This window comes from Lepidochelys olivacea, assembly GCF_965140295.1.
Source record: "Lepidochelys olivacea isolate rLepOli2 genome assembly, chromosome: 2".
Lineage (NCBI taxonomy): Eukaryota > Metazoa > Chordata > Testudines > Cheloniidae > Lepidochelys > Lepidochelys olivacea.
In genome coordinates, this window is record NC_140412.1 from 92,951,913 (window position 1) to 92,979,206 (window position 27,294).

General features: G+C 39.9%; 1 protein-coding gene across 3 annotated transcripts in view; it reads left to right on the forward strand.

Annotated features, from left to right (window-relative positions):
- Positions 1–26,436, forward strand: part of LDLRAD4 (low density lipoprotein receptor class A domain containing 4) — a 435,520-nt gene extending 409,084 nt beyond the window's left edge. For 2 of the 3 annotated variants that reach the window (XM_084619586.1, XM_084619587.1), the window contains exons 4-6: positions 5,210–5,364; positions 17,487–17,540; positions 18,691–26,436. In XM_084619586.1, coding sequence (XP_084475712.1) covers positions 5,210–5,364; positions 17,487–17,540; positions 18,691–19,233 — 752 coding nt within the window. In that variant the 3' untranslated portion in view covers positions 19,234–26,436. Of the gene's footprint in view, positions 1–1,328; positions 1,510–5,209; positions 5,365–17,486; positions 17,541–18,690 lie in introns of those variants that run through there. The other variant, XM_084619588.1, reaches the window with a different exon arrangement.
- The last annotated feature ends 858 nt before the right edge of the window (positions 26,437–27,294 follow it).

Here is a 27,294-nt window from a genome sequence, read left to right on the forward strand (position 1 = left end):
CAGGCAGGGATAGTCTCATGCTGTAGCTCATGAAAGCTCATGCTCAAATAAATTGGTTAGTCTCTAAGGTGCCACAAGTACTCCTTTTATTTTTGCGAATACAGACTAACACGGCTGTTACTCTGAAACCTCTCATGCTCATGTGTTTGAACAGTGTCTAGCAGGATGGAGAACCAGTCTCGGTGCATCGATCTGGTCAGTAATGCAAGAGAAATAAATAGTATTACTAATGGGAGGAAGGAGGACTGACCAAACTGGCTATGCAGGCATATTTAGGGGCTCTGTAAGCATTTTTAAAAATATTGAGCTGAAAAGCTACTGGAGGACAATCATATGCCAGCCTATATATCTGGCAGGGGTGAAACACTGTTACTAAATATTAACTATAGGTGTTCACATACAAACAGTACTGAGAACAAGCCATGCCAATAACTTGTTAAAAATGGAATGTGTATAGAAACTACTATTCTTCCCTCTCTCCCACTCCTTTAAATTTGGAAAGCGGATGAGTTCATTTAATTTACAAAGGTCAGATCCAGTATGGCTACTCCGGTATTCAAAACTAAAAATGGAAAATAACTTTTTATTTTAGCTACAAAACAATTCTCATGATGGTTGTCCTTTGGCAATATTACACCAGGATATTTCCCTATTTTTTTGTAAGCCATAATTACACTGTAACTCTCCCTACAACATAACATAACAAGATTGCAGCTAGTTTCTAAAGGTGTCTTCTATGTGGCTCTGTATCTGTCAGCCCTGAAAAAGCATGGGATAAATATGTTTGGTGATCAATGTTTTCATTGATACCTTTTAAGTCCATTGGAATGAGCTGGACATTCTGGATGGATAAAGAGGAAAAATAGCAAATATATTGCTTAAATGAGTATATTCTTTTTTCAACAGCTGGCATGTATAAATTTAGAACCACTCAGAATATACAAGGGAAAAGTGTTGATAAATCAGAAATAATAAAATGTCTGAATAGAATGTAATAAGTATCATACCCAATGTCAATTAAAACAATTTTTGTTAACATTATTTCACTTGAGAAGGTTCAGAGAAAAGAACTGTATTGTTCACAGAGTGTGATTTGGAGGGAAGATTAGCAGTACAGTGCTTTTATCTCCATCCAGGCTTTGACTATGCTTACGTTAGTAGCATACAGTAGAAAACTCTGTGTGTGTGTGTGTGTGAGAGAGAGAGAGAGAGAGCGCGCGCGTGTTTCTAGTGTGCTTATGACATCCTCAGTTTCCAATGCGGAGCTTAGTTAAAAGAGCATGTGTTAGCAACTCCCAATAGTTGGAGACCTCTGGCAAAGAGTGAGACAGAGGGAGGGAGCATTAGCAGTCTTGACTAAAGTAGTGAGTGCAGTGTTCTGGGCATGGAATGACGCACGTATTGTGCTGGATCAGAAATGCGGAAGAATTAGAAGCCTCTAAGTGTCAACTAGTCTTGGTTTAAAGAGCAAAGCAGCATAGCTACAAAGCTGTTATCTGTGTGGTGCTGGTAAGATATACAACCTTCTTTGACTTCTCTCTCGCTTGCTCGTTTTCTTCCCTTCCTCCCTCCCATTTTCCTCCCCTCAAGGCCTACATAGCACAAGGCTTTTGACAGGGATCAAGGGGGAAACAATTTGGTTGGCCTTTACAGATTTTCTTTTTAATTTTTTTTAAAATCCTTTTTTGTTTTACATTTAGTCTGAAGCAAAAAGATTGTACTAGTCAGAGTTGAAATGCTAGCTCTTTTCTTGTCTCTGTGTGTGTTTGTCTGTGTGTGTGTATGAATACACACGCAGTCTATGTATGTACATTTTTGAGTAAACAAGAGTAAAAGTCCATTTCAGCTGGCCTGAAGATATGAGGCCTTGGAGAGACTATCTATTTCCACAACAGCCCCAAGTTCCTGTTACATTACATGTTGCTCTCTGCTGATGGCAGTTGATAATTGGTAGCCACAGTCTGTGGTCGGAGCGCAGCATTTTGTCTAGCACCTGGGCTGGGCCCTGCTGATATACAGTGGAGTGAGAGAGAGACACACACACACAGAGACAGAAAATAAGCTAGCTGTAACTGTGCAACTCTGAGTGAGCGGCCTCAAGGGGATATTGCCTCACTGCATGGAACTTACCTGAGGCTGACTGGTGATGCTGTGTGTGCTGGGGGGGTTCACAGAGAGGCTTGAATCCCTGTTCCAGAGGACACGATTATGTCCAGTGAACAGCGTAACAGTACAGCGTTGAAGGATGCTCAGTTAAAAGACCTGTTATTGGAAAAAGGTACTCCAGTTTCTGGTTGTATTTTTTAAATATTTATTTAATTTATGCATGAATCAGATTATTGTAAATTTGATCTCTGACTTCTATCTGATCTGCCAAGTTACAGTATTGCTGTATCAGAGCTAGTCTTATGAGCAGACGTGTATACATAGAAGGGAGCCTATTATATATGCACACAGTTGTTTGTACAACTATCTCTTTAGGAAAATGGTCCAGGCATTTCTACCCACTTGAATATAAATAAGCTACTGTATCCCCTTTTCTAGTCTTAATTTATTCTCATAGGAAAGTGTTTTCAATAAATACACAATAGCCTTTTTTGCTGCATATTTGTGAAGTAAAAAAAAAAATTCCCCTGGAAAAACTGTATTACTGATCTTGTCTTCTTTATGCCTGTGTGTGGGTAAGTAGATATAATTTTTTCCATGCTCAATTTTTGAAAACCAGCTTTACTAGGGGATGTGGGTGGTGGTGGTTAGGAGGACGTGCCTCTCACATTTGCTGTTAACTAGGGAGCCTGGGTGGGGTGGGAGGGTATGTGATATGACTGTATGCTGGCATACATCAGAAACTGCACTAATTGCCTTGAGTTGTGTCAATAAATGTGGACTACTTGTGCTATTGTCCTTTTTCTTCTGTTCTAATAACTAGCAGGGGGACAAATTGGGTACAGGAAAGGATTAAATATCTTCCCCCCCGCTCTTTGAAAATAAATTGTTACCCTTGAAAATCTAATGGGGTGTTTTCTTATGCTCTGTTTTTCATTTTTGCGTCATAAAGCCAAATTTGGAAAGAGTTTGTGTGTACATGCTGTAATAGAATACATTGGTTTTATTATATGTGACCATGTTTTGATTATATTTTTTTATTTGTAAGTCTCTCAAATGCATCAGATCCTGAAACATTTATTGAGAGAAAGGAGGTATTGCCCTTTCAGAGAAATACTGGGCCCTTGATAAATTTGGAAGACTCAGCCCTTGGCAGATATAGAACTAAAATGTCATTCCAGTGATCTCTACATTCTAGGAAAGTCTAAATCAACATTACTTGTTTTGCATGTTGCCCTTTAGCAACAATTTCCACAGTAAATATATAGGCAAAAAAAAAAAAGTTGTGAGTATGGAGATGCTCAAATATCTAGCCTTTATATATTCTGTAGTATAGCAATTGTCTTCTGTGTCAAGTTTGTAACCTGCAATTGTGACCTATGGCAAATTGACCTTATCCTAAAACACATACGTAATGTCTGTGTTTCATGCTTTTAGACGTTTTAGCTATCAGTACAATGACCTGAGAAAAAACTGACAAACTGATTGTTGTATGTGGAGTTCTTAGTGGGAGTAATGGGAGGGCATAAAATACTGAAGAATGAAAGTGTGTGTAGGAGTTGATTGTGTTATTAATGAATGGTCTATACTCAACTGAAAAGAAAAAATAAATTAAAAATGTAATTGCATTGTTAAAAGAGCTTTTAATCTTGGAATAATTTCAGTTACACCTACTGTGATTAGCAATGAAATTAAGCTGCTAGACTTCTGTTTGTATGCCCTTGTTCATAGATAACTTCTGACAAGTAACAAAACGTTGTAGCACAAGCAGATATAGCAGCTATTACTACATGCTAGCACTGGCAACCTTGTAGTATGCTTGCCTCTTTGCATTTCTTGAAGGTTTGTGATGGTTTTGTTTGGAAGAGATTTTAGAAGCTAAAAAGCATGGTTTGCTTTCATTTGCAATATAGGACATTTTGAAGAATACATATAGCAATCCTCTTTTCACTCAACTTTTAAAAATCACCCTAGAAAAGAAAGATATAAAAGGAAAAAAGTCCCCTTTTTTTCCCCAGTGTATTTACATTTCTGCTTTTTAACTTTGTTAGCTTCTTTTTTGCCTGGCTAAGATTTTCAAAATTGGGAGCCTAAATTTGGGCTCTAAATCCATATTTAGGCAACTTACTAGGTGGTGTCATTTTTCAGAAGTGCACTTTTCCCTTTTTACCTGTGTGGCAGCCAAAGATGTGCTCCCATAGACTAGACATTCTCTTTGAAGACTAGAGCATCCCTTGTGAGTGATGAACTGTTTCCATAGAAATGTAAGCGAATGCATAACTCCGAAGGGCAAATTCTTCCCTTAGACACACCCATGCTGCTCCAGTAAAGCCAGTGGGGTTGCATAGGTGTAAGTGAGGGAAATTTTTGCCTCTAAATAACAATTTTTTAGTGGTACAAGATAGTAGTTTGCCAAAATGGCAGAGTTTGTAATGTTTACATTATAAATAGCATCATTTTCTCAATTGTGTCTGTGCTAGCTTTCATTTTTAACCATGCTGGACTTTGCATTAGTTTGAGGTACCAGAACTCAGTAACTCAAGGTAAAATCCTACCAAAGACCAGGCACTTTGTAGTTTTCATACGAGTTCGCAGATCGAGGCTTTCCTTTAACTCTTTCAGTTACGTTCTATCAGCTGCAAATTGTTAGCATGGCTGAGATACGGGAAACAAAGTCTTGATTCCTCTCTCTGCAGTATCAACTCTGATCCTGCTGGAGATCCCAGGATTGTCCTCACACTGTAGGATGTTAATAAAAATAGCCTTTCCCACTGGGATCACTCCAAAGGACTGTGCCGCCTTCTTCTTCGGGAAGAATTACCTTTGTGGAGGCTGCGGTGAGAGTGCATCATGAAGTGTCTCTTAACCTTTGATTTGCAGCTACTCAATGGCCTAAACTCTGTTAGTGCTTAAATGTGCTCTCTGCATTCTGGTTGGGGTGCAGAGTTCTTGACAAAACTGATGTTTTAATTAATTTAAAAATGGCCATCAATAAATAGCTTGAGACAATTGTCGTGAGACACTGAATGTTTGCAGAGTATTGTTGTGGAAAACAAATGTTCTGTGTCCAGGCTGATGGTTTTTCTCCCTTTTATTGTTTCAGCTGAACTGGAGTTTGTTCAGATAATCATTATAATCGTGGTGATAACTGTTATGGTGATAGTGATCATCTGCCTTTTGAACCATTACAAACTCTCAACACGCTCTTTCATCAACCGACAGAGCCAAAACAGGAGGCAGGAAGAAACTTTGCAGCCGGTAAGTCCAACCCCCTTCATCCCATCCTCCTCCTCCTCTTTCATGTTGGTCTCTTTCAGGGCTTAAAGATATATGAAGTTCTGATTATAGGCAGCCATGCAAAAAACTTCTGGCGTCAGTTTTATCATTCTCTGTTAGTGAGTTAGTTTTTTTGCCATTGTGTGTATTAATGAAAAAAAGAATCAGTGCACGATTTTAGAATTTCACTGCACGGCTGTTTTTAGGCACTGCTCTGTTTTATATAGCAGCTTTTTCGTGCTTCATATTTGTCTGGTGGTGCCAGAATGTGAAAGCCCTGACTACTGCTTCTACTGCATGTTTTTAGTAAATTTTCACCATATGGAAGGTGTTGCAGTGATGACCTGGGAAGATTTGTCATTTCCTGTTTATCCTTAGAATAGATACAGCAGAGGCAGCAGCAGCAGCATTAGCTCCTTACCAGCTACTGGGGAGAATGTGAAAAGCCTGACATTTTTCTCTCAGCTAATTCCCTTCCATTCCCAGGCTTGTCTCTGCTATCTGGAGGGGGGAAAGGCATCAAACAAATGTCTTAAATCAGGAAAATGATATATCCCCCAATTGGGGAGAGTCGTGACATTGGTGGGGCTCAGTAACTGAGTAAATGCCTTTTTGTAGTTCCTCTGGGTTCTCCCTTTCCCCCTTGTTCTGTTTAATGTCATTTTCACAGTTGCAGCACATGTGGCAGCCGTGCCATCGAGGGTCCAGAGATGTTGCAGGCAGTCCCTACTAATGCCCCTCATGTTTCCGGTGTCCATTAAAGGCAATGGCAAAACTCCTTTGACTTCAGTGGGGCTAGAATTTTATGCCAAGAGTTTGATGCTTAGACGAAAGGTCCCACATGTAACCCTAAGGTCTCTCTTCTGTCTTCTAGAGCACCTCCTAATGGTGAAAGGAGAGCTCGCTACCTGTGCCCATTGAGCTCTTTCAGCTCAGGTTGGCAGCAAGAATGCCATTTATGATGATAGTTTTTGTGATAAAGACATCATACCCCCTTAGGAACTGGGTTGAAACCACAACCTTATTTCACATGCCCATTGAACATCCAGTGTCCATCAGATGATGATGACTTTCAACCACTACTGCATTGGGCTGGTTTCAAACCACTGACTAGAGGTGTATCTCCTTTCCAACCGACTGAGCCACCCAAGAACTTGCTTCTTTTTTACATCTGTTTGTAACATGATTATACATTTGATCCAAAGGGAAAAAACTTGTATAAAGTCCCAGTTTTATGTTTTTGAGTGAAGTTAGTACTTATGGAAATGACGGATGAATTATGCTAGTTAGGGTTAGACACAGTGCCAGCATTCTCACTCCCCACCAGTACCAGCCCCTGCTGTTCTGGTGATGGGCCTCTTCTGAGCAGAGAGAGACACTGTCTCAACTTGTGTAGTGATTTTGTATTTGTAGGTGAATGGGGACTAAGCTTGACGCTATCAAACGGGTGACCTAAGTCAGCATTGACCCACTGTTCCACCTGGCCCTCTCACTCACGGTGTCATTTTAAAACAATGTAGTAAGTCCCTAGTAAATTCTTCTTTGGTAGGACAAATTGCATTCTTTATTTTTTTGCAGATGATTTTGGTTCTGAGGGGGCTATTTTATATCCTATAGCCTAGGCAAACAGATGCTGTAAGCATCTCAAAATATATTCCCTGCCAACACACACATTACAATGTTAGTGTCATGAGATGACAACGTAGTCCTGAAAGACACAGTGCAAAATATGGCAAACTTATAGTCCCTGGAGTTCTTCTTTACAGACCACCTACATTCTGTTGGTATCTGGGGGATCTATTTGTTCTTGCACCTAAGAGAAGGAGGAGAGAAACTGTCTTATTGAGAGTAAATGATGTAGACGTTCCCTCTCCCAAGGTACCTCCAGAATATTGTATTCTAACGGGGTTAAAACAAAATCAGAGGTCTTAAAACTTTTCGCTCACATACTTCTTACTGTCTGGAGAAATCATTTAGACTAACTTGAGGATTTTTCTTAAATGGACACCATGAATTTAAACTTTTTCAGACAGAAGTATGATTGTTTACCTACAATTGCTAGAAGTACCCCTGAAATAACTAGAGGAGGTTAAGAAATATTTTTTATCTCCCCCTTGTTTTAATGCAGAGTGCTGTCAAATGCATACAATAGTCCATTTCAAGATTTCCCTTTTATAGTCAATATCCCCTGTTGTTTGAGTGGGTCTTGGTCATAGGAACTATGGAGAGAAAAACATCTTTTTGTAAATAAGAAAATTTAATTTGGTACTGCAGAGAGAGGAGCAGGTATCATGCCTGAAACAATTTTTAACTCATTTTTAAAATAATAACTAAATTTCTGTTTGATGGTACCCTTTTAAATAATGATAATCCCAGTCCAGTAGCTGGGAAGAATTAAGAAACTCTCTGGGATGGGGTTGCCATCACTATTGTTCATTTGGGTTTCTATTCAGCCAAGAACTTTACTTCAAATGATTTTTCCATTTTTGTAGGGCACAACAGGTGATGCTACTGGGATGGTCCCTAACTAAGGCCTGATCCAAAGCTCACTGAGTCAACAGAAACATTCCCATTGACTTCCTTGGGCTTTGGATCAGATCCAAGGTTGATCCTGCAAACACTTGCGGTATGTCTATGTTGCAATCTAAGCCTGGGATTCAAACTGAGGCTCAAGCCTAAACTCCCTTCCATCTACACACAAATGGCACTAACCCAGATCTCGGACCCAAAGTCTGAGGACCCCACGGCGGTGGAGGGTCTGAGTCAAGCTGGGACCCAGGGTTCAAGCCCTGTTGCTTTGCAGTATAGACACAGCCCCACTAGCTTCATGCTCTAGGAATCCGCCAAAAGTATCCCCCAATCCCCTGGGCCGACTTCCTTTGTTCTCTGGACAGTCAAGTTTTTCCACACTGCACCACAAACAAAGGGCTAGAGCAGCCATATTTTGGAAGGGCACTAGGAAATCTGGGATATGGGTGGTTGGACACCGGTCCACATAATGCACTGTAAATGCTGGAGCCCCAGGTTGGGATCCAGAGTTTAACAGTTCCTGACCTGGAGTTACAAATGAATATGGATGCTCAAGCACTAGGTTAACAAACCCGGGGTCTGCTAACTTGAGTTCTACTAACCATGGGCTTATACTGTAGTGCAGACGTATCCTTAGGCACATGTCTATAAAACTGGAAAGAATTTCCAATAGAAACAGTTACATTAAAAGCAATAAACATTCCCCTGCAATGTTCACAGTCCAGGCAGTGAAGGGTTGTGCCAGTTCATGAAAACCAGAAAATGCACTATTGTGTGAACCAACTTGGAAAATGAGTAGTCTGTTTTCATTGTCTAAACAGTGTGAAATGCACAAGGTAAATAAACGGCTTCAAAAATGATGAAAAGTAACAGAAGTCACGTAGATTTTTTTTTTTTTAATTCTGTATATAGGTTTTCAATCTGGCAGTGTCCCTTTAAGTATTTTGCAGGTCTTGTTCTCTTTCAATTGATGATGAAGGTATTCAGACAGAGAACGGATTTAGAATACTTATTGACTACTAATTGCTAAAGGAAGTGCACATCACTCTGGCTCAGCCCTTTGCTGTTTCTGAGCAGCAGTAACTGAAAAGAGTGGCAGTTCAGTATTTTCATAGAAGAATTACTTTTAAAAATAAAATACAAGTGGTCATTTCTCTGTTTCAGTGAACTTTGTCCAGTTTCTGCTGTTGCTTCCTTACATCCAGGCAATCCTATTAACTTCATTGAGACTGCACAGATGTAACTGCAGGCAGAATCTTAGCCCCTTTTGTTTTAATTTGAATTCTATACACTGGACAGCTCTGACAGGATTTTCATATGAGTTCATATTTGCATAAGTCTTAGGTTTGCTCCTTTTATCACAACCAGACCTGGTGCTGCTAATGTCTGAACTGTAGCTAGATCACACAGGTTTATGGTGCCACAAAGACTGGAAACCCAGATAGCTCATGTGTTTTATTCATGTCTTTCCAAAAAAAAAAAAAAACGATTGAAATTAACAGATTAAAATTCCTCCTTCTGGTATTGTCAGCCTCAGGTGTTTAAAAATCATGAGACTGGCTTAAAAGTCATTGGATCTTTTTTTAAAAAATACATTTTGGGTTATTTTTATTTGCCTTCTGATTTTGAAGTCTTTACAGAGAGAATGCACTTGCTTCATGTTTTCAAGATTTCCTTTGCAAACTTGAGGGCCAGAAACTTACGTATTTTTTTAATTGGAATTCTCGTACAATCTCTTGATTCATGCAGTTGGGCATTAAAAATAACACCAAATATCACAAGGTTTGCAATAAGATCACAAGAGTTGTCACTGCTGACAAGCCCGGCTTTTCAAAGGGCAAAAAGGGACTAGTCCTGAAAATGTCAGTGACTCTTTAAAAGAACATGCTAATAACTGACTGTGTCTCAGTGTTCAAGCTGAAATGCGCTTTCCTGTGTACCCATCAATTCTCTGCTTTCTTTTCTTTTGTCTTACTCTTCTCCAGCCTTTCCTCTACTCGCCTTAATTTTTAAATTGTCTTGATTTAAGGTGCTGAAAACATCACATGTATCTAAACCAGACTCACAGATATGTGATTTTTCCATAGCAGTTTTGCTTCAGGCAGATGTTTAAGGTTCTACTACATAACCAGTCTTGCTATCTACCAGGGTGGCTAAAAACACTGTTCTTCAGTGTAGATGGAACCTAACCATGACTTCAAATCATAATAGAAATAACACAAGCTTTCATACGATTTTAGGGACAGAGTTAGATCCCGCCTATGCTGCAGGGTTATACTGTGTTGAGGGACAGCCATGTTGTAAATGGGCTCCCTGACATGGTTGGATTTGTATTGTACAGGTGACCTAAAACGGCAAGGTAGTACTTAATTGTACAGACATTATGGTTAACAAAACATTAAATGTTGCCCCCTGCTGGTCAACCCATAGAGGAATAAGCAGTGCTTGAATACAAAATCAAAGGTGAAGTAGCTAAAGTATATAAAGGCAACTGAGTGGGAAGGCAAATGTTATAGTGTGTACCATCCTGTGGGAACGAAATTAGTGCTCACACAGCCAGGAGCAGGCTCAATGCTGTTTCGCTAGCAGAGTGCCATCAGCCAGCTTCATACTCTGTAACATCTCATGTGCTGCTAACTGCTTCTATCAGCAGTTCAGGGATTCTCAGAACACAGCTGTATGGTGGCCTTTTAGGGGTACACCAGCCTAAGGTGCAGCTGACATCTTTTTGGATCTAAATTATGGAACAGAGAATAGTGGATCAATGTCCTGTGAGAATTGAAATTTCAGCCTTCTTGGTAAATCAAAATGATTCCATGAGAATGTAACTAGAGACACTGGCTCAGGGTGGCAACCCTACTCTCCTATCTGCAAGGCCAGGAACTAAATATAAATGTTCCCCTCTGGTGGTTAACCCATAGTGGAATAAGCAGCATTGTCAGTGGGGACATTGGGAGAAAGTTGATTTTGAAAATGACATGTGAGAGGACATTTTGCAAACTTCTGACATTCCAGTGGTGATTTCTCTCTCTCTCTCTGCACCACTGATCTAAAATGAACATGTAAAGAGTTCTGAACACTTTCACTGCCCCAGGCCCACTCCTGGCAGCAAAAAAAATCCCTTGCAGAATGCCATAGGAGACATGCACCATGCAAGACACTCGCAAATGATTGGCCCCAGCATCGCTGCTTCCAATCTCTGTGAGAGGGATCTCTGTTACAGTCAGCCAGCTTTCAGTAGTATGTATATTGATAATGCCTATCTGGTACTCTGAGATACTATTCCAGGAAAGCAGTTGTGAAAGTACTGTGCTCTTCCTGAATTTAGCTGGAACAGGCAATTCAGGAGAAAAGCAACAAACAGCAGTCCTTGCCTGTGTGGCATGACGATGGCAACAACAAAAGGAACTGTTAAATAATATGAAAATTCCAGGGATTGGCTTGGTGATGTTGAACTTTGGCTTCGATTGATCCCCTTTAAATTGTATTTCCTTTTTTTATTGCATTAGCATTACTAGTTCTATCCACTGCTGGCAGCCCAGCATTACCTATTTTTCCTTCCATTATTTTAACTTTAGAAATAAAAGAAACCCAGTGGGAATAAGTTCCCAGATAACAGCCACAAGAAATAAGTGCCAATGCTATAACTTTATCACCAGAGCATAGCAATATTTTCACCCTCATTGCCCTCTTTATTAACCCTTGTGCGCAGGGTTAGCCTTGCAGTTTGCAGTATCCCAGTTGTCAGGAGGGAATTGGACATGTATTGCCTTTGCTCTCTGATTGCTGCTGGAGTGCAGGGGGATTGGCTCATCTATGCTTCTCCTCAAAATGTACTGCCAGAAGGGACTCTGATTTGAATTGGTCTGAGTTGCCTTTCTCCCTCATCCATAAGGTGGAAGGAACTGGGTCTTGTATGCCACCTTCTCCGGTCCCACTGTCCGAAAGAGGGCTCTAGCCCATGAGTTGATAAGCAGAGATAGCCAGTTATGGGAAATTGTTTGGTGATTTTGTGATACGAGTAAACATAAAGCCACCACAGTGTGTTTAAAAAGTTACTCATTTGTTGGAGTGTTCTGGCCATTGTTGTTTGAAGCCTACCCTAATAAAGGCACAGCATCTCCTTTAATGGGGGCAGCATAGTCCAGGGTCAAGGAGCAAGGAACTCCTGGATTCTAATCTGCCACTGACTCAGTGAGGGGCCTTGAGGAAGTCATTTCTTATTCTTCAAATGCAAAGTGAGGATAATAATATTCACTCACATTAAGGGACAACTTGAAGGTTAGCTAATGCTTGTACAGTGAAGTCCAAGGATGTAAAAGCTTTAAGTGTATTCATGGTCATTATTTCTGCTAGCTGTAGCTAGTCAGAAGACAAGTATAAATGCAGTTCTTTCCCTGATTAATTTTCCCCTTACCATCCCAGTACCCTGTCTCTTTGTCATTGCACAGCCTTGTGCAAAACACCATCACTGTGCTTGCACTTAGGAAACAGGATTTCTAAGGGAGAGAGAAATCTTGCTGTAATGTTTGCTTGTTCTACTGGGGCATACAAGTTTTGTTTTGCTTATGTTGTAAAGGGGAAGTGTTGCTGATCATTAAGAAATATGACAGTCTGTGCCTCTAAAGAAGAAATAGATTGTGGCGAGAACTAGTGTGTGTTGGCTAACCCTAAAAACAGTCAGACTGAGGCTCTAACTGCAACCAGTTACTGCCACCTAGGGTCAAAATTAAAAACTACACTCAGAAAAATTTAATCTGCAAAAAGTGTGGCTGCACAGTTTAGGTGGGCAGAAGGAATAGGAATCTTAGGCCATCTCTAAACTGCACTTCCGTTGTTAAAACTTTTGTCGCTCAGGGGTGTGAAAAACACACCCCTGAACGACAAAACTTTTAATGACAAAAAGTTCTGGTATGGACAGCGCTGTGGCAGTGGGAGATGCTCTCCCAGCACCGAAGCTACTGCCCCTCGTTGGGGGTGTGGTTTTATTTTGTCTCCGGGAGAGCTCTCTCTTGACGACAAAGAGTGGCCACACTGCGCACCATAAAACCAGGCTGTTGTGAGGTGCACAGTGTAGACACAGCCTTAGTTTCAGAAAGAAAGGAGTGCTTTGACTTATCAGCGGTCACGATTGTCTGTACATATGATATGCCTTTCTACTGTAAGCATACTAACACAACATTTTCAAAATATACTCTGCTGGGAACATGGCTCTAGACTTTGGGGTAATGGTGGGGGCTTCCAGCCTGAGGCCTTTTTGCTTGGGTTTCTTCTCCTAATTTAAACTCCTATTTCTCTCTCCCACGCTCTTTGCTAATGGAGGCAAGTCCATCCCAGTGCCCTCATGTCATGTGCATTGAAGGGAACAGCATTAGCTATACCCGATGGAGCAAACTTTCACTGGCATCCAAGGGTAGTGATGATAAGCCATGAGAAAGTACAGTACTGAACTGAAATCAGGGTTCTAGTTCCGGTTGTCTGCCAGACTTGCTGCGTAATTGGGAAACACCCATAATGCATGACAGAAAGAGAATATCTCAGACAGATCAGCCCGGAAACTTAAAAGTGGGGTATAGGGGGATAGTCTATTTCAATGATATCGAAGCAAACCCAGAGTAAATATAGAATTTCTGCAGTCCCAGCGATAACTGGCAAACAAACTAATAAAAACCCCACCAACAAAACAGAAACAAAAATCCTTCAGAAGTTTCCAAAGTGACAGAGGAGTTGATGCAATTGGTTGAGAATGTCGATGAGTTTAAAGGGAGTTTTTCTTCAGTCTCACTAGAAATATTCCTTTTTGAAATGTGGAGCCAGTCAGATATTTTTGCTTCATTGTAGTCTCTGAATTTTTATTAATCATAATTTTGTGCTTCTAATTTACCTTGGTTTAATTAAAAATATTGACGACATTGCACCTCTTCCAACAAATTCCTCCCCTCCACTCCCTATTTGTTGATTTGTTGACTTTAAACTGAGGAAGCTGGGCGACTTTGGAGGCATCAGGAAACAAAATATGTAAAAATGGCTTTGAAAAGTCACCTGCCTGATAAATCTCTTTGTGAAATACAAAACAAGGAAATTATTTTATGAAGCATATGCAATATCACAAGCTCTAAACCTTGACTATTATCTTTACTTTAAGACCTTTTAGTGTGAATACAATAAGCTTTATCAACTGCCATTATTCTTTCAGGACCTAAATCTAAAGCTTCTCTCCATAAATTAGTACCAAAAGCAGGAATATACCCATGAGAAGACCTAGCTGGAATGCTAAGGTTTTTACTTCTAATATTTTTTAATTATTAGTTTAGCATGAAGAGACATATCATCTTCCATCCCAAAATCTAATACTCTTTGAAAAGAATCAAATGTAGGGCTCAATACATGAGATTGTTCTTCCTAAGTATATATCTTGAAGCCCAGTTCGGCAATGCCCATCATCTACCATACTAGGGAGAAAAATTTAAGGGAGCATACTCTCCCAGCTATGCCTTGATAGCATAATAATTAATGTAGAAACCACATCTTTTAAAAACATCATTGAACAGCATCCCTTTAGTTAGAATATTCAAACCCCACAACATCCTAAGAGTCACAAATGCCATAGCCCAACCTAGCAACACATGATAAAAGAACTGAGCCAGGAGGCAGTCCCTCTGGAGGCAAACTTCTTATAGCTAACTCTTCCCACCCCAGTCAGCAACATGGAGCTGAGTCTTGGCTGGTGGAGTAGCAGGAGCTAGTGCCAGGACTGAGAGGCATCCACTGCTTTATTTAAGTCTAAAAATCACAACTCCTTTATTTAAAAAAAATAACTGGTGAATTATTCGGAAAGGGAAAGTAGTTATTGTTTATACCTAGTGATCAACTGATGAGTGAAAATAAGGTAAGAGCCATAGATTTTTTTTTTTTTTAGTATTGAATTACTATATCTCAGTATATTGATTGATAGAGAAATAGCAAGAGAGAGTGAGAGACTACAAATACAATACTATAAAATCTTTATCTTATTTTAAATGGTGCAACTTCAGATTCCAGGAAAGGAGATAAAGGAGATCTCTGGCTGGCAGCCAGTAGCTGAGAGTGAGAACTCGTCTGCACTCTTCAACTGCTGGCTATCAGGTGAAATCCACAAGTATGGGGGTAAGGAGAGTATAAGGAAAAACTTCTTTAACATGTTCCCTTTGATAGATTAAATAATTTCAAGGATGGCAAAGTGGCTGAAAAGATCTAACTTCGTATCAGATACCTGTGCAGCCAGAACTGTCTTTGGCCAAATACATGTCTCCTTTCATAATGGAGATAAGAGTTTCTTTTTAGAGTGACGGGAAAAGCCCAAACAACATTTATGGCATCTCAGTTCCTGATGCAGCAAAGCATGTAAGTATATTAAGCCCTACATTTTAAACTAAAAAAAGTTTAATTAATTTAGGAAATCCGCATCCAACCCCTCATCCCCCACTGTAAGAGCGAGAACCTAACAAACTGAAGTGTACTTAATAAGAGGGGTGAGAAGCATTCAGTGCTTGATATTAAATACAAAAGATTTTTGTTTGCAAAACCTTACAATATCTTTCAAATATATAAAATCTAATAAAATTATAAAGAAGACTGTACACATCCATTTATTTCTCTCTTGTTCTTTCTCTCTCTCATTTTTCCTCCCCTCCCCCATTCTCATTTCTATCTTTTTCACTTTTTTCTGTTCTCTTCCCCTTTTCCCATTTTGGCACCTTTCCTCCTTTTTTGCATTTTGTTTGTTCAATGTCACAAAATTTGTTTCTAATGGTTCTTGTGGGGCAGCATATCTCTTTCTGCTTCTCCAGGAGGTTCTTACACATGGAATAGCTGCGGATTGCAGTGCAAATTTACTAACATCCTTCTCACTTTCTCCCTGCATCCATGTGATTAGCCTTAGGGCTTGTCTACATGGAAAAGTCGTATCAGTATAATTATATTGGTGCAGATAAATTAATACAAGTTATACTAGTATAATTCCCTGCACTGCATGGACACTCTTATTCTGGATAAGAGTGGACTTTTCCGATTTGGCTTAAAATGCTTGCAAAACGATATATGCTAAACTGGAAAAATACAATAAGAATGAACCACTATAGTTATACCAGTGTAAATTCATACCTTACCTTATACTGGTATAACTTCCCCTGTAGATAAGCCCTTATTCAGCCGTGGGTGTAGAAGGAACATGACTCACTGCTGTGTGCTAGCCCAGGAGACTATCCTTGTCTTACCCCTTCTTCCCTGACACAGTTCCCCCTCACTATTCAAACTATCTGCCAGTGCTCTTTCTTTCTTTCTTTCTTTCTTTCTTTCTTTCTTTCTTTCTTTCTTTCTTTCTTTCTTTCTTTCTTTCTTGTAGGGATTAGGAAAGCAGGTACACATTTCTCACATTGGAAAAGGCTCAAAATGAGCAATGGGAAACTGAGGCAGAACAGCTCCTGCAAAGTGAATAAACGTGCTGTAAATTACCAGGGAATGAACTGAAGAAGAGAGTATGTAAATGAGCTCCAGGGATTTCTACATAGAGGAGGATTGAGGGGCATGGTGAAAAAGCAGGAAGGTGAAATTTACAATAAACCCAAAGGGGAAAAATGGCTTTTTCCTGTTACTGGCATTTCTTATATTTGTATCATGACAGAATTGACTTAGTTCCAAGAAAGTTATCATAATGGAGATGCTTCAGCAAAGCCAATTACTTCGTAGAAATAACATTTTTATTTTGCCACATTTCGACTGAATTTCTGTGCTTTACAGCTTCTCTTGTCCCTTTTGGATTTATCTTAAAGCTGTATTCCTTTCAGCTGTGATAGTTTCAAGTGAAATAAAGCCATTAAGGTAGTTATTGCTGCTCTGAAAAGAAAAATGTAATGAAATAACAATATACCTTAAGCTTTTTTCCCTTATTGACATTTTCTTATGTTTTGTTCGTGCTTTCATTCTGCCCTTAATGTTCTAAAGTGTCAAAAATGCATTAGTAGCATAAGAAAGAAAATCCTTAGCAGGGAGATGGCTGAGGATAGGGATTGAGGAATGGAAATGGGTGGGTGAAACCTTGCTTACCCCCAATGGTCATACTTGTACACTACTCTACCCTTGGGTTGGCCAAAGAGATCCTCAGAATATTATTTCATGGGGGAAGAGTGTATGTGGAGAGAGAGAGAGAGACTAACCAATGAGATCATGAATGTTAGATTCTGTTGGGGACCATTTGGGTCTTGTGCAGTAGCCCATAGTATTGCAAGAAAGGTAAGGAAAGTCACGTGAAATTCCAGGAAAACAGGCGAATGTGCAAGCTTGTACTAAATGGAAAAAAGCAAATTTTAAAGATGGTTTAGTTTGAATGTCGCACTTATGTTTGCTCTCTGTGGTTTTGGCTGAGTTCTGGGTTCAGATTTCAACAGCAAAAGAAGTGATAGGTTACTTTTTAATAATGCTTCTTTTGATGAATGTAACCAACTGATGAAAGCTGATTGTTCTGAAAAGTTGTCTTAAGTTGAAATAAAAATTATGCAAGAAGTTAATATTCTCCTCTGTTTTCTTTCTCCTGCTAGGAAGGGTGCTTGTGGCCTTCAGACAGCTCAGTGTCACGACAAGGTGCTTCAGAGGTAATGTTTAATTTCTTGGTAACTTTCAATGATTTGCTTTACTGCTTCTAACATATATTTCACCTCCCTCAAAAAACATTGTTTGGTTGACTTGCCTACAAGTTGGTTAATGAAGTCTTTTAAATTTAGATCAAAAGAGTAAAATAATAATTTAATAACTTTAGGTCCGAGAGGTTCTGGGTGCCCACAACTTCTATTGACTAGATAATGTGAATCATTGTCTTTAAATTGTAAGTCCACGCATGATCTCTATGAAATCAATAGGATTCTGCACTGGAGCAAGGGATTTGGACCCTGGCTAAGCATTGAGGTCGAAGGAAAAAGGTGACGTTTTCTCATGGTGAGAGTGTGAGATGTCTTGAACATTTTTCAATTCAGTTAAAATGACCATCTGGATTCCTCTACAAAGCAAGATTTTAATCTGTGTAGGAAGAAAGGCTCTCATTGGCCAAAAATCAATGTTGGGATATTTTCTTAGGTTCGCAACTAATTTATTTCGGGGGTGGAAACAGAAATAACTTTTCTGGAATGTTTTATCTTTAAAGGAGTAGAATCTCTTCGCCCCCCACCCTGGGTGAACATTTTTATAACTTGACAAGGAGGTGGGGGATTAAAACCCTTTAGGGAACCCTCTTCATTTTTAAAGCCATTCACAAATTACTTCTTCTGGATCTTTACCCCACCTCCAACTCACACTACCACTGTTGGGCGTGTGTCTCCATGCTGCAATCATAGGGTGCAATTGCAGCTTGTGTAGATATCCCCGAGCTAGCTTTGTCTAGCTATCTCAGGTACCAGAATAGTGAAGCTGCAGCAGTATGAGTTTCAGCACAGGCTAGCAGTGCAAGTAATTATCCAGGGCTCCGGGCAGGCTTGTATAGTCCGTGCTGCAGCAAGTGCTGCTGAAGCTTCATTGCTCTGGTGCCCAAACTAGCTAGATTAAAGCTATCTTGGGTATGTCTCCATGAGCTGCAATCATGCCTGTGACTGTGTGCATCTGACTTGTTTAATCTGTGTCTGAGCTAACTTGTCAACTCCCTGCGGCAGTGACCATTTTCTCTTTGTTGGCCCTTGATAACTAATTAATACCCATAATGTTTTGCTGGGTGATGCTTGGAAGTGGATTCACAGCTCCCTCTTACCTTTTCAGATCATGTATGCCCCAAGGTCCAGGGACAGGTTTACCGCTCCATCATTCATGCAGCGGGACCGTTTCAGTCGCTTCCAGCCAACCTACCCTTACATGCAGCATGAGATTGACCTTCCTCCGACCATCTCCCTCTCTGATGGAGAAGAGCCACCACCATACCAAGGGCCATGCACGCTGCAGCTCCGGGACCCAGAACAGCAGATGGAACTCAATCGAGAGTCTGTCAGGGCTCCACCCAACAGAACCATTTTTGACAGTGACTTGATAGACATTTCAACGTACAATGGGGGCCCATGCCCACCAAGCAGCAATTCGGGCATAAGTGCAACCAACTATAGCAGTAATGGAAGGATGGAAGGACCACCCCCAACATACAGTGAGGTCATGGGTAATTATCCAGGCTCCTCTTTTTTCCATCACCAGCACAACAATGCGCCTCCTTCATCACAGAGGGGGAGCAGACTTCAGTTTCAGCAGAACAATTCAGAGAGCACAATAGTCCCTATTAAAGGCAAAGACAGGAAACCAGGAAACCTTGTCTAAGTTACTTTCCCAGGTGCACTTGAACTGAAGACAAGAGAATCAAACAGGAATGTGGAGGAAAATTCCCACATTCCTGTGCACAATGTTGTTAAGTTACACGTGGTACAATGTAGTAAAACCAAACGTGCAAACCAGTTCGTTCTGATTCATTTCAGGGGAATTGCATGCAAAGTGGATTGAGATAATACAAACTTCCATTCAGTTTGGCCATGAGCAGTGTTTTGGGGGAAAATATATATTATTTTTTTTAAATAAACTATTTGAATTATTTAATTCTAAAAGGAAACTTAGCACAGAAATTAGGCTTGTACAGCCTGTTTTATATTAACTGAATGGCAGAAAGAAGAAAATGAGAAGAAAGTTTTGCTAGGTAAATGGGGGAAGAATCGGCCAGTTTGCTTTTTTTTCCCAAGGTGTGGAATTTTTTTTATATGAATCAAAATTCCTGTTTTGTGTGCCAAGGTGTAAAGTTGAGAAATTAGATGAATGCAAGGAGTTAATTTGTGTTGTGAAAAATGTGTTTTAAAAAGTTGCACTATCTTAATGTTTTAAAAAATATATATATGAGGGAACTGTTTTACGTGAAGTTCTTCTATATGTTGTCTTTTCAAAACCTGTGGAATAATGATTAGACCCCAGGAGTAATCTGGAGGAGTTTGCCCCACCTGGTATTTGTCACTGACAGGGGATTGTTGAATTTAGCCTAACACCTATTGACTTACATAATCAGGCAATACAGGGACACTTAACATGTTATTATCTTTGCAGTAATTTGCATTAAAATGACAGTGCATCAATGAAGTGTCTTGGAGACTTTTGGATGGAAGTAAGCAAACATGAAATTCCAGCATTTCACATCACTTAGGTTGTTTTAGCTATTATACAGTTTAGACCATTTGTTTCATTAAAAGCAAAACAAAATCCCAGATATACTAATTTATATTAATTATTAACAAAGCACTGTAATTTTTTTTCTCCTTTTCACAATGCAGTATCGTTAATACGTAAGGTTTTAGAGATGTTGTCTTCAGTGTAGCCTGAAATATATTTAGTCACATATCCTGACATTATGCAATAAATTGTTTAAAAATGCAAGGTGGTTCTGTCCCGTCCCCCCAGAATGCAGTTAAAATATGTGACTCTTTCTTGTGCATTTACTGTCCAATTTCTGTTTAAATTCTGTACTGGAGAATTTTATGCTAATCCTGTTTACGCAAGTGGACATCAGTAACCATACCCCCTCCTATGCAGTTTCTGCAACACATGTGATACTTTTTACAGTGCTAGTGATATTGGCAATGGTTTCTGCAGCATTAGAAAACCATTGGAAGTGACTTGGAAACCCTGGTTAATCTCACTGTAAGCCATTAGCCTTTTCGTATGGGCCTGATCCCACAAACCCTTACTCATGCACGTAATCCCATTGAGCCCAATGAGACTAGGCACATGGGTAAAGATTACTCACATGTGTGTGTTTGTGTGTAGGATCTGGCCCTATTTTTGTAATTCTGGTCTCAAAGTAATTGGAAGATATGTGTCTGCCTGACGAATGTTGCTTAGGGTTTTGCTTTCTTTCCGTGGTTAGCTTCTGTGCCGAAGCTAATGTAAGTTTTGGAAGTCAATTGAACAATGGTGGTAGTGACTTCAAGAGCACACAGAAAAAGCACAACATGCACTTAAAATGCATTTTGGAAATGGACTTTAAAAGAAAAAAAGAATCTTTAGAGTCTTAGTTGTAATATTCCTAATATATATGTGTAGTAGAGTTTTCACTGTAAGGTCTCACTTTTTCTATGGTCTTAAGCCTAGTGCTTTGTTAACAGCAGCAACCAACGAGTGCATCAAATGCACTGCAGAAAAGTACTGTATTGTACAGCACCTGTTCCGATTGCTGGAGATTGGATTTCTGTGTGACTTCTACATACTACAGGGCTTGATTGAAACATTGATTACTGAAGCGAATCTTTGATCTATGCAGAGTTTTAATGCCAAAACAGCGTGTGTGTATGCATGTGTGTGTTCATTTTATGGGTCTCTGTATAGATAACTTCCTTAGTGAGGTGACTTTGTACTATTCTAGCTTGATGAATATTGGAATAACTATATTCTGAACAGACAGCCCCATTTATAACTGATCAGAATCTGCTTGTTTCTTGATCTGAATTGTCCCTGGTAATGCAAAGTGAACCCTTTTTATTTATGTAGCTATATTTGAAGAGAGAAGTAGGAGACTGGATTTAGCGCAGCCCCCAGCACAGATGTTTATGGGATGACTGACTAGCTGTCTGTCGATTATAGCTCTTGCCTTTTATAGTTTCTGGGAGTAATACATCTTGGAATTAGGAATTTACAGATGACCTGCAGGTTTAGGCCACAGGCAGTATCCACAATTTAAGTCACTTCAGGGAGTTTGTTGCTATTAAAGGTGAGCAGAAGTATGTTGTTGCCTAGATCAGGATTATTCAGCCCTGAGACATCTAGGTCAGAGAACAAATGGAAATCAATTGTCATTCTGTCAGGGAACCACTGGGTCAGGAGAAGGGCAGGTGAACAGTCCTGGGCTTTGGACCAGTTTGAATACAAGCTGTCCCACTGCTCTGCAGATCTCATTAAAGCCACATCTATTAACTTCAAAGCCACCTCTTGGGAACGTATATTCTTTGAGGATAACCCTTTACCATCTTTCCATCCTAGTGTCCCAGTGTGTTGGTGTAACTCCCATGAACACTGATGGATGTGATGCATGCACATACAGAAGAAAACACCTACCAAAGTGGTCTGTTAGGTTTCCTTGAACTAGGGTTACAAACGCTGCAGAAGAAGTAACACATTTTCTCCACTCTGCAAAAAGCGATTTTTAGACTTCATTCTGATTATATCTTAATGAATGTTAGTAATCTCTGAGGTGGATTCTGCCAACAATATTACAAAGGAGTGCTCTTTCTTTCTTTCTGCTCATAGAGAACAGAGAACACGCCAGTACTGTTAGAACTGAACTCCGAAAGAGAAAATAAGAAAAAATGATATCAAACAAGAAGTCGCTGTCAATCTGTTCAGGCTCAAAAATGGGCATTCTCTCAAGGGAGGTAAATTCTACGCAGCAATTCTGGAGGATTCTCTGTAAAAAGACTCAGGACCGTATTCTAAACCTTCCTAGCCACCCAAATGTAATTTTTAAACTATTAAATTGATATATGTTCTATAGATTATCACATGGGTAAAACTCCACATACATGTTTCATTTGTGTGTGTGTGTCCAGGTAAGTATATTATATATAAAATACACACAAATATACCACGTATGTAGAGGTTTTTATCCTCTGACTGCCTCACTTGCCCTCTGCCCAACAACCTATCTTCCCCAAGATTTATTCAAATACTCCACATTTCTGAGCAACTTCAAACAGCTGTTACTTTAAAAAAATTTAATCTGTCAGAAATAGATATTCCCTCCTCCTCCTCTCTCCCCCTCAAATGTAGAATTCCTCCCAAAAATTACCTTGTTCCAAGGCCCAGGCCGGACAAGTTTCAGCTGTTGGACTGGTGTCAGCTTTTCTAGATAGAAAAATGTCTAATCTTCAGTGTATGTTGCCTGGCGGTCTTACAGAGCTAGGAAAGGAAGAGGGGATTACAAACTTCCCAGTGGGATACATATCACTTCTAGCCCTGGAATTACAGAAAAATCTCTCGAGCCTATTTTTAGAGGTTTGCCTGGCTCCTTCTGAGCACGGCGCAGTTGGCCTCCTGGTATGTGAGGCACCTGACTATAAGGTATGAATGAGAGATGAAAAATAGTCCCAATAAAAATGTTAAAAGCTCTCTCAAGTATTCTTAAGATAGCATTTCTGTAAGATGTATGGCATATAGAGAATACATGATACTGTGATGTGATAGGAAGGTTTGGTCATCATTAGTTTGGGATGATTTCTGTACGCCCCACTCATGGCTTTGTCACTCATGAGGAATGCATCTAACTCAAACTCATGCTGATAACATTTTACCACACCGTTGTTCACTCTCTGTATGTGAGAAAACACGCACATGTTCTGTGTATGCAGTCATGATCAACAGAATAACTTCCTTTCTTTTTGTTTCTGCAACCATAGAATTAATTGGAACCGTGCAATTAATTGCATTTATTTTGCACCTTTGTCCTCATTTTCATTCTGCCCACTAATCCATTCCAGTTGGAGCTACTTCTGATGTTCCAAATCTCAAAACTACTAGTGTCAAATGAAAAAGAGCCTGCCACTAAAATTTTTCCCATAACTGTGGCTTGGGTGAAAATGGGGATTGAAATTACACTGCTGCAAGAATAGCACAATTCACTAGGAAAAAAGCTTTAGCCCAGTGAAGAACTCAAAGTGCAGGCTTTCTAGTGTTCTCCTGTAGGAAGCATTCATTTCTAGCCCTGACAGAGAGTGTGTCATGGAACCTTAAAACTGACGCCTGCATTTGTGAGAAATGTTTGAAGGTTTTAAAAATGTTTTATAACTAACATTTCTCTGACTCTGAGGCCCGCACACTCATGGTAACTAAGGCAACCTGGCTTTACAGGCAAGGACTACAAGAAAATAAGCAATCAAAATACACACACTCTAAAATTGTTCTTAAAAATCTTTTAAGCAGGAGGAATAAACAAAACACCTGCTGGTGTGTTCAAAAGGATTAATTGGGATTTGGATATTTGGGATTTTCCCAGAAACTTGCATAGCTGCCCTGCCTGGGACTCATGCCATACGTGACCATTTTGTGTGTGTGTGGGTTGTGTTTGCCAACACAGACGTGCACACCTTCTCTCTATCTGTTCTAGTTATCCAGATATTAGTTATTATTCTATAAACAACTTCCAGGGATGCTGCATGGGTTTATTTTCTGTCATAAGCCAGTTTAAAATGTCCCTTTCCTGCTATAGTAAACTATTTTGAATCCTACTGTTGAACATGGCTCTGTTACATGCCTGGGCAGTGGCAGGTAACCACTCAAAAGGTTGAAAGTGTGAGGAGCACCTGCTCTCTTCCCTCGCCCTTTGAAAATGTACAGTACCCTGCTTCAACCAGTTGCCCAGGTTCCCAACTCTGACATGGGGCACTGGTGCATCTTCCATCCAACAGCTCTCCTCTTTAGGATGCTTTTGACAGCAGTCCTCATACCTTGGGGACTGCCCTGCAGGAGACCGCTTGTACTGAGCTACTGCAGTGAAACAGATTTTTAAAACTACAGAAGCACATTGTCTCTAATAAGCCTATGTGGTACTAACAAGGGACCCACTTTTGAGAGTTGGCTCAGATGAAGCTTTGCTTTAGGTTACTTTTGTTTTCTGTTCCATTTAAGGGCTGTTGTAAGAATCTTGTGAAATATGGTTGGCCTTTCCCGTTATGTACATGCCCCAAAACTAACCCCAAATGTCTCACTTTTGTTTTAACCCCCTCCCTCTCCCAAGGAGGCACTGTCATAGAATTGTTTAACATCTATAGGGGCCCTTATAGCAGCATTTCAAATGTAAAAAATCCTTGTGGGGATTTGTCTGAGTTACATCATTTCAGCTGAACTTTCAGAGTTTTGTTCTAATTTCTCTTTACTTGCTATGTTTCCTTTTTAAATTACAATTTACACTTCTCGTTATAGGGTCCCACTTTAAAATCCAGACCAAGGCCCACCTATGAATGTTGGCTCAGGCCTGGTCTGGACTTAGCAGTTTTGCTGGCATAGCAGTGTTGCTCGGGATGTGATCCCCACCCCCTTGACTAACATAGGTACGTCAGCAAAAGCCCAAATGTAAATACAGTTAAACAAGTGGCACAAAAGTCCTTTTGCTAGTCTAGCATACTCCATTCGGGGAACTGGTATAAGCTGCATCTCCACCACTGGGGATTTGCCAGTATATAGGTATTCGCAAAAAGAAAAGGAGTACTTGTGGCACCTTAGAGACTAACAAATTTATTTGAGCATAAGCTTTCGTGAGCTACAGCTCACTTCATCGGATGCATTCAGTGGAAAATACGGTGGGGAAATTTATATACATAGAGAACATGAAACAATGGGTGTTACCATACACACTGTACGGAGAGTGATCACTTAAGATGAGAGATTACCAGCAGGAGAGTGGGGGACCTTTTGTAGTGATAATCAAGGTGGGCCATTTCCAGCAGTTGAGCAAACCCTTCCATGTGTAAGCAAGGCTCAATGTAGATGAAGTGCTTTATCCAAACAGTAAATAGCACCAATGCAAAATTTAGAAGCTGATTAATGCTTTGTAAATCAGCCACAAATATTTTGCTTTAATACATTTAAAGGCCACAAACACCTCATTTGCAATCATTCACTCTACATTTCTCTGCTCCCAAAGCAAAGCAGGGAAGGTTGAGCTTGGTTTGTACTGAAAATGTCAAAACCTCTCCTTCTGGCTGTACTTCTGCCTTGGCATATTTTGTGTTACAGCTCGAGAATAAATACAAGCAAAGCTAGCATCACTTTAGTGCTAAAATATTGTACCTTTTTGTGTTTAAAACGGAGAGAAACAAACAAAAATACTTCCCCCACCTCCCAAGGAACCCCGCCCTGTTTGTGATTTACTGCCAGAGAGGCCTGTGTCTCATTTCTTTGCTGTCTTCCTGCTGCTGCTGCTTTAAATGGTTTGCTATGTGAGTTGTCTGATACCACATGGTATGTGTTCAGATCACGTGGGTGACAGAGCTGTCTTTTTCTTCATTCTTTCTCGCCTCAGTTTGTGCTTGTCTGTCTGCTGTGGTAGGGGTATTAATAAATAAATAAATATATACATATATATTCGATATAATTTTGAGGAGGTTTGCATGTTAGTAGTTTGTAAGCAACTAAGGGGCCTCGTGTTCAGGTCTGAGCAGATAGGAATCCGCTTGCACTCGAGGGGCCGGATCCAAAGCTCATTGAAGTCAATGGAAAGACTCCCACTGATTTCAGTGGACTTTGGCTCAAGTCCTATGCTCCCACCTTTGTTGTGCCTCACTTAAAATGGTGCTTCTTCAGTTGTCTGTCTCTTCTTCTGAGTTTTATTTGTAAGGTGCTGTATATAACTTGAATATATTATGCACATATCCTACCCAATGGGTAGAACAAACAAACAAACAAAAAAGACATTGTTAATACTGTAAGATAATGTATAGATGATACCAATTTTAACACAAAAAATGGCATCCAATTTGTGAATGCCTACTTTCGTGCTTGGTCCTCTTTTGTAAGAAAATTTGCAAATGTATGCATACAAATGACAAAAAGTCTATGTATTTTATTTTCCTATTAAATATCAATATAATATCATAAGGAAAAGCAGAGTTTGAACAAATCACTTTTGACCAGCTTGTATATAGCAACTGGTTGTCTGATGCATCTTTGCGATGAAGGTCATTCTTTTTGTGTGTGTCACTTTAAGGAAAAAGAAAAACAAAACAAACAAACCTTCACAGCTTTAACTTTGCAACTAGATACTTCTCTTCTTTGTTGTCACCTTGTTTTTGCTGAGCTGAACCAGTATTAGCTACTTCTTCTCCAGCAGATATTTTATTTATACCCTCAGTTACCTTATTTACCTAAAGATGAGTTAAAAACCTAGAACTTTTTATCCAAACCCTATGATACTGTATGGGCCTTGGCTAAATTGATCGAAACTGACCCTGCAAAAATCAAAAGTAGGCCAACAGAGTTTTTCAAAAACAAAAACAGTCCTTGTGTTGCACCTATATCTAATACACAACCTTCCCATTCTATACTCTGAAGGCTTGTCTGCATTCAGGATTCAGCAATCAGTGTAGCTGCAGGGGTACAAACCCCAGGTATAATAGACAAGGAAAGCTGTAATTTACGCTGTTTGATCTTACCCCTGATTGAAATGGGAGCATATTGAAGTGGTTCAATATTCAACTTTCCTTGTTCACACTGAGGTTTGCAGCACTGCTGAACCAGTGATAGCTGAACTGGCGCTAATACTGAGTATAGGCAAGGCCTAAACCCATCCAAGCCAGGAGAGCAGTGGTGTAAGGCCAGGTCTCCACTTAAAACTTTTGCACGTATAATGATGTCTTT